At 39.4% G+C, this 14,058-nt stretch overlaps 1 protein-coding gene across 1 annotated transcript in view; it reads left to right on the forward strand.

The window, feature by feature from the left end:
- Nucleotides 1–14,058, forward strand: part of LOC141173913 (serine/threonine-protein kinase D3-like) — an 84,242-nt gene that overhangs the window by 15,235 nt on the left and 54,949 nt on the right. Inside the window, exon 2 of the mRNA XM_073658460.1 lies at nucleotides 261–889. Within this exon, the coding sequence (XP_073514561.1) occupies nucleotides 749–889 (141 nt within the window). The 5' untranslated portion in view covers nucleotides 261–748. The remainder of the gene's footprint in view (nucleotides 1–260; nucleotides 890–14,058) is intronic.

Consider the following 14,058-nt stretch of genomic DNA (forward strand, 5'->3'; position numbering starts at 1 on the left):
AAGTTTGTTGAAAGAACAGTTCTCTTTTAAATTGAGACTGTCGGCACACACAGCCGCTCGGTGCATCCTTGGCGCGGTCGTGCAGTTCATTGCACCTTCTCGCATGTCAGTTTTCCAAACTTTTCCCAAAAAGATGCACGGATATTACAGATTTCACGAGGCTAAAGTATTGTCACTGATTGTATTATTTTCCCCATGTTACTGTTCCTTTTATGATCCTGCTGATAATTAATATTCCGCTCGTTTTCTTTGTTGTACAGAAAGAAGACTGAAAGTCAAGTGACAACTACTTAACCGCGCTCTTTAATGCTGGAAATCTTACCCCGCTAGCATCAACACTGGACGTGTTAATCTTTTGAAAGCCTTAAAGAAAAATGAGTAATGCCTGTTTGGATTTCTTCAGGCTTCCTGGAAAGGACTAAAGTTAAACATCAGAGGAGAACATCACAGTGAAACTATTATTTGCCGGATTGCTTTGATTTTTGTAACTATTGGATTACCAGTCAGTATATTTCAACAATCCTTATGTTTACTTCTTCTTAATTCGGTTCAAGAAACACAGGATTTCTGTTACAGAATTTTGGATTATTATCAACCAGAAGTGAGAGATGGGTTATTATAATGTGCAATTTACTGGACGATAAATGTTTATTTCCATTTGTGGGGTAAAAGGAAATGAATATTCGATAAACGTCTTAGAAGTTAGTACAAGTTGGTGCCAGTCCGGTATTCGAAGTAGATTTTCACAATGACTTTGGATAAAGTTTCTCAGGGGAAAACAACAGTCCGTCTCCAGATAGGTCTATGTCGTGAGGCTTATCATCTACACCCAAGTGAGACCAATTACGTCACACTGAAGAGGCTTGCCATGGACCTTGTAGAAAAGAAGGTAGGTGCCTTCTTTCATTGTTAAAGGGGTTTTTCTGGACTATTTTATTTTTTTTACTATACAATGGGACTAACTACCTGCCTGTTGTGCCTGGCACCAATCTCTGATCGGCAGCTGATGTTACATCGACAGAGCACTGACTTCTCTTCCACTCTGCTCTGTTAACGGGGTGTGACTGCAAACGTCATGCTGATTGATATCTGGCTCCCTGCTACCTAACTGCGGGGAGCCAGCGTTCAATCACTATGACATTGGCAGTCATGCCCCATGAACAAAACAGCCCAGAAGATGGAAGAGCTTCTCTGTTGCAATGTTGACATGACGTCAGGAGCAGTCCGTGATCACTCTGAGCCGGCGCAGGGTAGAACAGGCAGGTACTTAGTAGCTACCTGCCTGTTAGTTTTTAGGCCCATAGTAGAAAAAAATAGTTCTGGATTACTCTTACTCCCTTTAAAGCTTTGATGCTATTTAGTACCAAGAAATATAGCCCATGTGGTCTCAGGTTATTTCACGCTTAACTTTTAGAGGATGCCCTGAAAAGGGAAGGTGTCCCATACATAGTGCATTTGCTGTAGACATGACATCATCATTGCAGACAATAACAGACACCGGAAGCAGTGGCGGAGATCCAGAGATATGGACCTTTTTATTTAGTGCTAATTTTTATAGTCTCTATTAAGATGGCGTGTCTCACAGGATCCTCAGGGGTGTGTCTTTAGGCTTATCTGCATAATTACCCTGTGAGCCACGCCCCCTTTGGAAAAGACCATAAAATTAGCAGCAAATATAAAAGCCCATATCTTTGGAACCGTACGGCAGATTTAGAAAAAAACAGAAAACGGAATAGTCAGGGGAATAAAATAAGAGCAAAAACTGATCACTTTTGACCTGGTGATGTGTCCTCTTTAAAATTGTGGGGGTTTTTGCACTTACCGGTAATTGAAAATGGAAAAAAACAATGTTAAAAAAAAACTTACATCGTGTGACTTAGTCTAAATTCCTAAATCCAAGGGGTAACGTTTCTCTTGTGTAGCGTGACATGCCAAGACTGGCTTGCCAATGTAAGGAGACTTTTAAGCCTTGCAATGCTCCTCTGGGAAATTAAATATGCAAATTCCCTCTTCAGAAAAGAAGAGGACTAGAACTCTAGTGCCACCTATTGGAAGTAGCAATCCAAGGAAAAAAGTTACCCCTTAGATCCTGGTCAGACCCCTCTCAGTGAGCCAAACCAGTTCTCATACTTTGCACTGATGAGGGGCAGCACCCTGAAACAGTGTCTGCAAATTGAGATTCTGGTTTGGCTTTTATCCTAAGTCATGTGACAAGGCTTGTAAAAGGGTCGATATTGACTTTTAGGATTGTCACTTCCAATAGGTGGCACTAGAGTTCTAGTCCTCTTCCTCTTTGGCTGCTTTCTGTGTACACTGTGCATAGGCAGAAAGCTGCCAATCAGTGGTGGGGGTGTGGTTGGACTAGGAGGCACGAGACACCTAGTCCTCTAGTGATAATCAGCTGCTGATAAAACACTGATTTCATTGACACAACACACAGCCTATTAAGTGATACATTGTTGGAATTAGGGTCTCTGTTCCTACATCATGCTGCTCTCAGATTACATAGCAAAAACCTGCTAACAGATTCTCTTTAAGACTTCCCAAATTGCTAACTACAACAGTATCTACTGCTGAACTTGCTTGAATAGTTGTGGCTACGCGTGTGTATGCAATGACATCAAAGTAATAACCACAAAGACCAGGGGACTGTTTTGAGAAAGAGAAATGAGCCTTTATTCCCCAGGGCATGCAAACACGCATTAGTAAAGTTGCCAAGATGTAAATGTTGGCAGAGAAATGGTTCTTTCTCTAAGGCTTTGTGCAGATGGCACTATCACAGTTCTCGGCATGACATTTCTATATTTATAGCCACGGATTGGATTGCATCCTGTTGTGTGACATCAGGAAAGTTTTTCCCAAAGGCAAATGGAAGTGTCCCAAAAAAAGTGAATTTTGCCAACTTAAAGCAATTTGTTGGCACTTAGTTGTTCACCTATAAGTTATATCATATATACAACCCGTGGCAAAAGCTCGGAGGATGTTCATTCAGTTGTTTAATGTTGTTGAAAAAAAGCAGATCACAGACATGGCACAAAACTAAAGTCATTTCAAACGGCAACTTTAGGGCTTTAAGAAACACTAAAAGAAATCAAGATTAAAAATGTGGTACTCGGTAAGGGTAATTTTTTTTCTGACCAAGCAGAGGGAAAAAATTATGGAATCACTCAATTCTGAGGAAAAAATTATGGAATCATGAAAAACAAACACACAAAATAACACTCCAATATATCACTAGTATTTTGTTGCACCACCTCTGGCTTTAATAACAGCTTGCAGTCTCTGAGGCATGGACTTAATGAGTGACAAACAGTACTCTTCATCAATCTGGCTCCAACTTTCTCTGATTGCTGTTGCCAGATCAGCTTTGCAGGTTGGAGCCTTGTCATGGACCATTTTCTTCAACTTCCACCAAAGATTTTCAATTGGATTGAGATCCGGACTATTTGCAGGCCATGACATTGACCGAATGTGTCTTCACAGTTTTTGCTCTATGGCAGGATGCATTTTCATCTTGAAAAATGATGTCATCATCCCCAAACATCCTTTCAATTGATGGGATAAGAAAACTGTCCAAAATATCAATGTAAACTTGGGCATTTATTGAAGATGTAATGACAGCCATCTCCCCAGTGCCTTTACCTGACATGCAGCCCCATATCATCAATGACTGTGGAAATTTGCATGTTCTCTTCATGCAGTCATCTTTATAAATCTCATTGGAACGGCACCAAACAAAAGTTCCAGCATCATCACCTTGCACAATGCAGATTCGCGATTCATCACTGAATATGACTTTCATCCAGTCGTCCACAGTCCACGATTGCTTTTCCTTAGCCCATTGTAACCTTGTTTTTTTCTGTTTAGGTGTTAATGATGGCTTTTGTTTAGCTTTTCTGTATGTAAATCCCATATCCTTTAGGCGGTTTCTTACAGTTCGGTCTCAGACATTGACTCCAGTTTCCTCCCACTCGTTCCTCATTTGTTTTGTTGTGCATTTCCTGTTTTGGAGACATATTGCTTTAAGTTTCTGGTCTTGACGCTTTGATGTCTTCCTTGGTCTACCATGTTGTTTGTATTTGGTCCAGATTTTAGACACAGCTGACTGTGAACAACCAACATCTTTTGCAACATTGCGTGATGATTTACCTTCTTTTAAGAGTTTGATAATCCTCTCCTTTGTTTCAATTGACATCTCTCGTGTTGGAGCCATAATTCATGTCAGTCCACTTGGTGCAACAGCTCTCCAAGGTGTGATCACTCATTTTTAAATGCAGACTAATGAGCAGATCTAATTTGATGCAGGTGTTAGTTTTGGAAATGAAAATTTACATGGTGATTCCATCATTTTTTCCTCAGAATTGAGTAATTCCATAATTTTTTCCCTCTGCTTGGTCTGAAAAAAATTACCCTTACTGAGTACCACATTTTTAATCTTGATTTATTTTTAGTGTTTCTTAAAGCCCTAAAGTTGCCATTTGAAATTACTTTAGTTTTGTGCCATGTCTGTGATCTGCTTTTTTTCAACAACATTAAACAACTGAATGAACATCCTCCGAGCCCAGTGATTCCATAATTTTTGCCAGGGGTTGTGTATATAAATATATATATATATATATATATATATATATATATATATATATACAGTTATATGAAAAAGGTTGGGCACCCCTATTAATCTTAAGCTTAATGTTTTATAAAAATTGGTGTTTTTGCAACAGCTATTTCAGTTTGATATATGTAATAACTGTTGGACACAGTAATGTTTCTGCCTTGAAATGAGGTTTATTGTACTAACAGAAAATGTGCAATCTGCATTCAAACAAAATTTGACAGGTGCATAAGTATGGGCACCCTTATCATTTTCTTGTTTTAAATACTCCTTCCTACTTTTTACTGACTTACTAAAGCACTTTTTTTGGTTTTGTAACCTCATTGAGCTTTGAACTTCATAGCCAGGTGTATGCAATCATGAGAAAAGCTACTTAAAGTGGCCACTTGCAAGTTGTTCTCCTGTTTGAATCTCCTCTGAAGAGTGGCATCATGGGCTCCTCAAAACAACTGTTAAATGATCTGAAAACAAAGATTATTCAACATAGTTGTTCAGGGGAAGGATACAAAAAGCTGTCTCAGAGATTTAACCTGTCAGTTTCCACTGTGAGGAACATAGTAAGGAAATGGAAGAACACAGGGACAGTTCTTGTTAAGGCCAGAAGTGGCAGGCCAAGAAAAACATCAGAAAAGCAGAGAAGAAGAATGGTGAGATCAGTCAAGGACAATCCTCAGACCACCTCCAGAGAGCTGCAGCATCAACTTGCTGCAGATGGTGTCACTGTGCATCGGTCAACTAAACAACGCACTTTGCACAAGGAGAAGCTGTATGGGAGAGTGATGCGAAAGAAGCCGTTTCTGCAAGCACGCCACAAACAGAGTCGGCTGAGGTATGCAAAAGCACATTTGGAGAAGCCAATTTCTTTTTGGAAGAAGGTCCTGTGGACTGATGAAACCAAGATTGAGTTGTTTGGTCATACAAAAAGGCGTTATGCATGGCGGCAAAAAAACACAGCATTCCAAGAAAAAACACTTGCTACCCACAGTAAAATTTGGTGGAGGTTCCATCATGCTTTGGGGCTGTGTGGCCAATGCCGGCACCGGGAATCTTGTTAAAGTTGAGGGACGCATGGATTCCACTCAGTATCAGCAGATTCTTGACAATAATGTTCAAGAATCAGTGACAAAGTTGAAGTTACGCAGGGGATGGATCTTTCAGCAAGACAATGATCCAAAACACCGCTCCAAATCTACTCAGGCATTCATGCAGAGGAACAATTACAATGTTCTGGAATGGCCATCCCAGTCCCCAGACCTGAATATCATTGAACATCTGTGGGATCATTTGAAGAGGGCTGTCCATGCTCGGCGACCATCAAACCGAACTGGAATTGTTTTGTAAAGAGGAATGGTCAAAAATACCTTCATCCAGGATCCAGGAAATCATTAAATGCTACAGGAAGCGACTAGAGGCTGTTATTTTTGCAAAAGGAGGATCTACTAAATATTAATGTTACTTTTCTGGTGAGGTGCCCATACTTATGCTCCTGTCAAATTTTGTTTGAATGCAGATTGCCCATTTTCTGTTAGTACAATAAACCTCATTTCAAGGCAGAAACATTGCTGTGTCCAACAGTTATTACATATATCAAACTGAAATAGCTTTTGCAAAAACACCAATTTTTAAAAAACATTAAGCTTAAGATTAATAGGGGTGCCCAAACTTTTTCATATAACTGTGTATACATATATAAATATATAAATATATATATATATATATATATATATATATATATATATATAAAAATCACCTAGTGAGGTCTAGGGTTTGGAGATCTCAAAAGATCAGCAAGGATCCAGGTGATCCACAAGGAGGGGTTTGATAGTGGCGGTAAAATGATTTAAGATTTTTTTTATAAAAGTGAAAAGGAACCGTAATAGAGCATTGCTTCACAACAATTTCTTTCATAAAATGTTAAAAATACATATAAAAAACAACACGTTTCGCCCATAAACAGCCTTCATCAGGGGTCTGTGTTTTTTATGGATTTTTTAACACCTTTTTTGACCTGTTTTTCTTATACATTAGTATGGGTGAAATCTGCAGCGAAAACACTAAAAGAATTGACATGCTGCAGGTTTAAATCTGCAAGGAAAAAAATAAGCAATGTGCGCATGAGACTTCAGGGATCTCATTTAGTTTGCTTGTGCTAGGAAATTCTTCAGGTTTGGTGACAAATCTGAGCAGAAAAAGCGAGACGAAAAAGTGATAAATCTGCAATGTGTGCACAGACCCTAATGGGTCATAAGAGGACAATTACCATTATTGCTTAGGGTCCTGGACCACTTTTCTGCCCCTGTTCAAAAAAGTATTGTATATGCTTTTATGGTGAACTAGGTGAAGAAATTGATCACAAAATGCACTGCCTGATATAATGTCCTGTATTAAATGCAGGAAAGAGCAAACAGTTACATTCCCCTAAAAACCCTATCACCCTATCAACAGGTAGAACCTTTGTTTCTACCTGTGCAACTTGTGAAAGTTCTTTGCCATATTTATGAGGCCAAATGTGAGATAAGCGACGGTGACCTCACATGCAACAATAACTCCATGAGCCTATGATAATATCATGAGTCTACAAGATAGAACAATGGAGTGATTCTGAACGTGTTCCATAGTAGATAGGTGCTGAAATACATCTGCATTCATATGTTAACAACTTTGTTATAGTTTTAGAACAATTAGGGATAAAAGCATCTTTTGAAATTCAAATTCGCCAACTTCCTCCAACAATTGGTCTGAAAACTAATATGTAACACTCAGAGGTCTCCTGGGACTGTTTTGAACACTTTTCAAGCTCTTTAATGCCAAAACACTTAGTAATGTCAAAGTGACCTCAAAGTACTATAAATGGCTATGGGTAAACAGATGGTATCTTTAATATTTATTTAGTGTTTTCTGTTGCTAAACTGTGAGCTGGCACTTGCTCTCACTATCCAGATTCACTGCAAAGTGGCTGCTGCATTCCCTGCCTTTGCTTTTATACAGACTCTAATGGTCCCTAATGATTGGCTGTGCTATCACTTGTGATTTGATAGCTGCTAGGCGATAAGGGCAAGCCTGTCTGGCTGAGCCTGTTGTCACTTGAGTCTTTTCTGGTTTATGCAATCGTCTGCTGGTTGAGATTTTTTTGGCAATTCACGCAGATCGAATCCCAAACTTTTCAAATTCGCTGCGCCCAACAAATTTCCTACAATTTGACTTGAATTCAATTTGCATCTCTAATAATTAAATGGTGATGTTATGCAACTGAAATGTATATTGCCTCTGTATAATGGTTGTATGCAGTCACCTATTACTTCACTCCCTCTGTCCCCTCTTTTTATTAACATAGAGAAAATTGATTGCTTACAATATGATTCTCCTCATCAGTATGATTATGGCGAGACCAAACATGTCCAGTTGTTTTATTATTTTAGTAGTGAAAAAAAATCAGAAGTTTGAAAAAAAAATTTTTTTATTGAGTCTCGATTTTCTGAGACCCGTAACGTTTTCATTTTGCGGTTGATGGAGCTGATTGACTGCTTAATTTTTGAGGGGTGAGATGACATTTTTATTCATGCCGTTTTGGGATAGATATGATGTTTTGATTGGTTATAAAACATTTCTCGCGGTATTGCAGCGACCAAAAAAACCCCATAATTTTGGTGTTATTGTATTTTTTTGTGTTTACAGTGTTTACCGATTGGGTTATTTATTCCTATATTTTGATAGACTGGACTTCTCTGAATGTGGGGATGCCACATATGGGTATATATATATATATATATATATATATATATATATATATATATATATATATATATATATATAATTTATTTTTAATAGGGGAAATGGGGGTTATTTGAACTTTTTTTTTTTTTTTTTCATTTTTTCATATTTTTTTAGTGGGGAAAAAAAACTGAAAGACAATAGTGCAAAATAGAGTCTTACCTGGATAGAGGATGGGAGAACAGTAGGTGCAGGGATGTGCTCATCTGGAAGAATTATGGGACCACAACACCATACGAAGCTCAGTAAAACGGCTGCTGTAGATCCAAGGATGCATACAGGAAAGGGATAGAAATGGAGATTGCATCTTTTTCTTCGCTGCTGAGGAAACAAGTACGATGAAGAAAGGAATCCATGAGGCGATGTGTGGAGAACTGCAGTTTTAATAGTCAACGCGTTTCAAAGTTCACATACTTCTTCATCACGACAAGCCGCATTCAATTCAAATGTGGTTTGTCCTGATGAAGAAGTCTGTGAACTTTGAAACGCGTTGACTATTAGGGTATGTTCACACTGGGCGTTTTTGGTGTGGTTTTTTTTCGGCAGTTTTTGGTGTGTTTTTCAGGATCCCAAAGTTCAGCTTTGCTTCCACCACAGAAGCATGAACAGAGGTCACCAATGCAAGACATATGTTCATGAATAAATACACATTATAAATGTAAGCATGGGGAGGTGAATTGGTCTGGAATAGTTTACCTAACACATTGGCAGAGCATTGAGTTTGTAGGACACCGTTTACTTTCACACTTTGGTCAGCCACAGGTATTGTTCAATCTCACACCTTGGTCAGCCAGTGTTTACCGTGCACGCATCACTAATTTAATTAAACTGTACTAATCCTAACTGCCATCTCAGGTGACCAAGACAAGATGGTAAACTTGGGAAAATCACAAAAATAAATGTGTTTCACATACTGCTGTACTTGCTTTTTTTCACTAAAAACTCTGCAAAACGTTCACACTAGGCATTTTTTCAGCGTTTTTTGTACCACCCATTGCTTTCAATGGGTGAAAAACACTGAAAGAGGTGACACGCTCTATTGTGCAAAAAAAACATACAAAGCACCAAGCTGTGTGCATGAGATTTCTGAAATCTCATAGACTTTGCTGGTACTGTAAAACACAGCTGAAAATTTGCATTAAAAAAACACATAAAAAAAAACTCGTGTGAACATAGCCTTAAAACTGAAATTCTCTACACATCGCCTCGTGGATTTCTTTCATCATCATGTTGGTGTCCTTGGCGGTGCAGAAAAAGATTCATTCTCTATTTTTATACCTTTCTTCATATTTTTTAAACATTTTTTTTCACTTTTCACTGTTGTTAATAGTCCCCTTTGGGGACTTCAAGCTGTGATCATCTAATCCCTTGTGCTATATAAAGCAACATTACAGTATTGCTACATATAGTGAAAACCACTGTCTCCTTTGAAGCCCGGCCACAGGCTGGGTTTCAAGGGAGCTCGTTAATGACAAGCATGAAGGTCTTCAACAGATCCCTGGCTTTCATAGCAACCCATCGGCGACCCGCGATCACATCACGGGCGGACTGATGGAATGACAGAGGCATTCAGACAGTGGCATTTAACAGATTAAGAATTGTTAGAGGCAGGTCTTGGGTGTAACACATCTGCCGAGTATGTGGTGGGAGCACACGGTGAGCCTGCTCCGTACATCCACTTCAGACTTGCACCAAACATGTACGGCGGGTGTCCTGAAGGGGTTAAAATGGTATTTACTTGCAGATTACCTCTATTTCTGGATGTAAATACCCTTTGTTAGTTGACAGGTTCCCTTTAAGAGACAATAATTGTGGATATAAAATTTTTAACTGTCAATGTAATGTACATTTGTATTTAAACTTTGTATTAAAAAATACTAAAAAAGTAGAGAAATGTACATAAGTTTGCGTCTGCTGAGATACATATTGAGAATTGTATCTGCTTTGTAAACTATTTCCAGTTTGGAAGAAGTCGGTGTTTTGCTTCTGGATTCGAACTCTTGATTCTGTGGTCGGCGTCTCTTTCCTCTGAGCCACAGCAGATACACCTCTTCCTTGGGTGTATTAGTTCTGTTATCTTTCTGTCGGATTTGGGTAACTACTGTTGCCTTTCCTATCACCTTTCGGGTGCAGCTTTAAACACATTCCCTTACTTGTGTTTCCTGCTGGTGATAGACTTTCTTGGATTCATTTACTTTGCTGTAGTTTGTGTTGGTTGAAGTTGTTTTTTGTGTGATTTCTTTATTCCTTAGGGAATTGCTATTGTAGCGATCCTAAGAGCTGCTAAGGACATTAAGGGTAAGCCGCCGTCGAGTGGGGGCACCATTGCGTTATCTTAGGGTGCCAACCTCCTTGGTCAAGCAGGGACAGGCCAGGGTCAGAGAAGTGCTTTTTCCTAGTCTTTACATGGACCTGTCAGGTTCAGATATTTGTCTTCCTAGTTTGTACGTTACCCATATGAATGTGCTTTGGCAGTCATAACAGTCGGTGTCTTTGTATGACTTTGTATGTGAAGGTGCACACATTTCTGTGTGTTTTGGTCAGATGCTTCTTCTATATTTAAAACCACAGAGAGCGCCGCTCAGGTTTCCTGCAGTTTGGTTTGAGTTCACAGAAGTTCTAAAAAAATATTTCTCCTGCACGCAATTGACAAGGAGCTGCAAAGTAAATGTCCCCGATATACGGGCTTTCTCAAGATATTTAATATGCAGGACATTGACAAGGCAGAACATTTATGTAACTTTTATACTGTAATCCATCCAATGCACATGGCTGGATTACAGCACTGTTGTGGGGTAGGGCGCTGTAATAAGGTACCCATGAAAGTGCACTGCTTACGTGTGTCTCTATATTATTACAAACGGTGGCATTCTTCTATACTAGGATTTAAAATTTTGATCAAATACAAAAAAATAAATAAATAATGGCACTCTCTATTCTTGCATCATTGGAATTTTACTTATGGCTCTGTACACACAATACTTAAAAGGTGCATTGTATACTGACATAGGCGATAACTTATTGTCACTAAGAATAGGATACGAATTCTATTCTTAAAGATGTTATCTAGTGAAAATAAGTTATTACCTATCCGTAATATAGATGATAACTTGTTGATTGGTGTAGGTCCCACCGCTGGGACCCGCACTGATCGGCAGAACGGATCACTTTTACACCCATTAGAATGGTGCCACGGTGTGCACAGCTGCTCCATTAATTCCCTATGGGCGGGTTTAAGAGTGTCCCGCCGGAAATAAAAATTCCCATTCTGCCAAATGATGTTGGTCCTGGTGGTCCTGTGGATGGATGATGACTTGTTTTCACCAGAACCCCTTTAGACCCGTTCAACACCTGGGCGATTTTCCATTTTTCGTTTTTTTCTCTCCTTCCACAAAGAGCCATAACTTTTTTTTATTTTTCTGTCAATATGGCCGTATGAAGGCTTGTTTTTTGTGAGGTGAGTTGTATTTTTGAATGACACCATTGATTTTACCATATAGTGGAAAAAAATCCAAGTGCAAAAAAAAAAGTGCAATTCCACAATTGTGTTTTTTTATTTTTTTATTTACCATGTTCAATATCTTGTAAAACTGACCTGTCATTATGATTTTCCCTTTAATCCAGATAGTTACCGTATATCACACAAAATTAGTTAATAAATGTAATTTCCCTCATGTCTGCTATACATCAGCACCTTCTGCAAAATGTTCTTTCATTTTATTAGGATGTTAGAAGCTTTAAAAATGCACTAGCAATTTTTCAAGGAAATTTACTGAACTTAATTTCTTTTTACGGACCTAGCAATTGATGTAGATGAATCTTTAAAAAAAAAAAAAAATTCTTAGATCTTACGCTGGGAAATTATCATTAGGAAACACCCAGCATAATGAACTTTAAACTACGTACCCTCTACTCAAACAAGTTACTTCAAAGGTCTCCAGGAATTCACCTTGTGCTGCACATGAGAAGTACTGGTACTTAGGGGCGTAACGACCGCAGTGTCAGAAATCGTGGTTTCGACCGGGCCCGTGCAGGTGGTGGCCCGTGTGGATGAGGGGCCCGCCAATGCCAGCACAAACTTCAACTGGATGTATGTCCTCGGACGCACATTCAGTTGAAGTGTATTGCGGTGCAGAGACCTGTTGGAACCGTGCGCGGCAATACACGCTGCCGGCCAATCAAATGCCAGCACCTCACGTCGGCGTGTACATGATTAGGGTCCATGGCAGTGACGTCATGCGCTCCCGTCGCTTGCACGCTGAAGTCAGGTGCCGGCTTCAGAAGAGGATGTCGCGTGGTGGGGGAATGGAGGGAAGGTGAGTATAATTGTTTATTTTTTTCTATGCATTAAAGAACAGCGCCAGAACGGGAAACATATACCAGGATGGTGGATATATATACACCAAGATGGGGGATATATATACCAGGATAGGGGATATATATACCAGGATGGGGGATATATATAATAGGATGGGGAACATATACCAGGATGGGGAACATATATACCAAGATGGGGAATATATATACCAGGATGTGGAACATATACCAGGATGGGGAATATATATACCAGGATGAGGGACATATAAACCAGGATGGGTCCCAGGATGGGGGAAATATATATCAGGAAGGGGGACATATATACCAGGATGGGGAATATATATTCCAGGATGGTTCCCAGGATAAGGGACATATATACCAGGATGGGGGACATACAGTATATAACAGTATGAGGCCCAAAATAAGGGACATATATATCAGGATAAGGGACATATATACCAGGATGAAGAATATATATACCAGGATGGGGGACATATATATACCAGGATGGGTCCCAGGATAAGGGACATATATACCAGGATGGTGGATATATATACCAGGATGGAGGATATATATACCAGGATGGGGGACATATATACCAGGATGGAGGATATATATACCAGGATGGGGGACATATATATATACCAGGATGGGGCCCAGGATAAGGGAAATTTATACCAGGATGGAGGATATATATACCAGGATGGGTGACATATATATACCAGGATGGGGCCCAGGATAAGGGAAATTTATACCAGGATGGTGGACATATATACCAGGATGGGAGACATATATACCAGGATGGGAGACATATATACCAGGATGGGGCCCAGGATAAGCGACATATATACCAGGATAAGGGACATATATACAGTGCCTACAAGTAGTATTCAACCCCCTGCAGATTTAGCTGGTTTGATAAGATGCAAATAAGTTAGAGCCTTCAAACTGCAAACGAGAGTAGGTTTTATGAACAGAAGCATAAATCTTACAAACCAAAAAGTTATGTTGCTCAGTTGAATTTTATTAAATTTTAAACATAAAAGTGTGGGTCAATTATTATACAACCCCTATGTTTAATATTTTGTGGAATAACCCTTGTTTGCAATTACAGCTAATAATCGTCTTTTATAAGACCTGATCAGGCCGGCACAGGTCTGTGGAGTTATCTTGGCCCACTCCTCCATGCAGATCTTCTCCAAGTTATCTAGGTTCTTTGGGTGTCTCATGTGGACTTTATTCTTGAGCTCCTTCCACAAGTTTTCAATTGGGTTAAGGTCAGGAGACTGACTAGGCCACTCCAACACCTTGACTTTTTCCCTCTTGAACCAGGCCTTGGTTTTCTTGGCTGTGTGCTT

The sequence above is a fragment of the Phyllobates terribilis genome, unplaced genomic scaffold (genome assembly GCF_046119375.1).
Source record: "Phyllobates terribilis strain yellow unplaced genomic scaffold, ASM4611937v1 Scaffold_13__5_contigs__length_258822181, whole genome shotgun sequence".
Classification (NCBI taxonomy): domain Eukaryota; kingdom Metazoa; phylum Chordata; class Amphibia; order Anura; family Dendrobatidae; genus Phyllobates; species Phyllobates terribilis.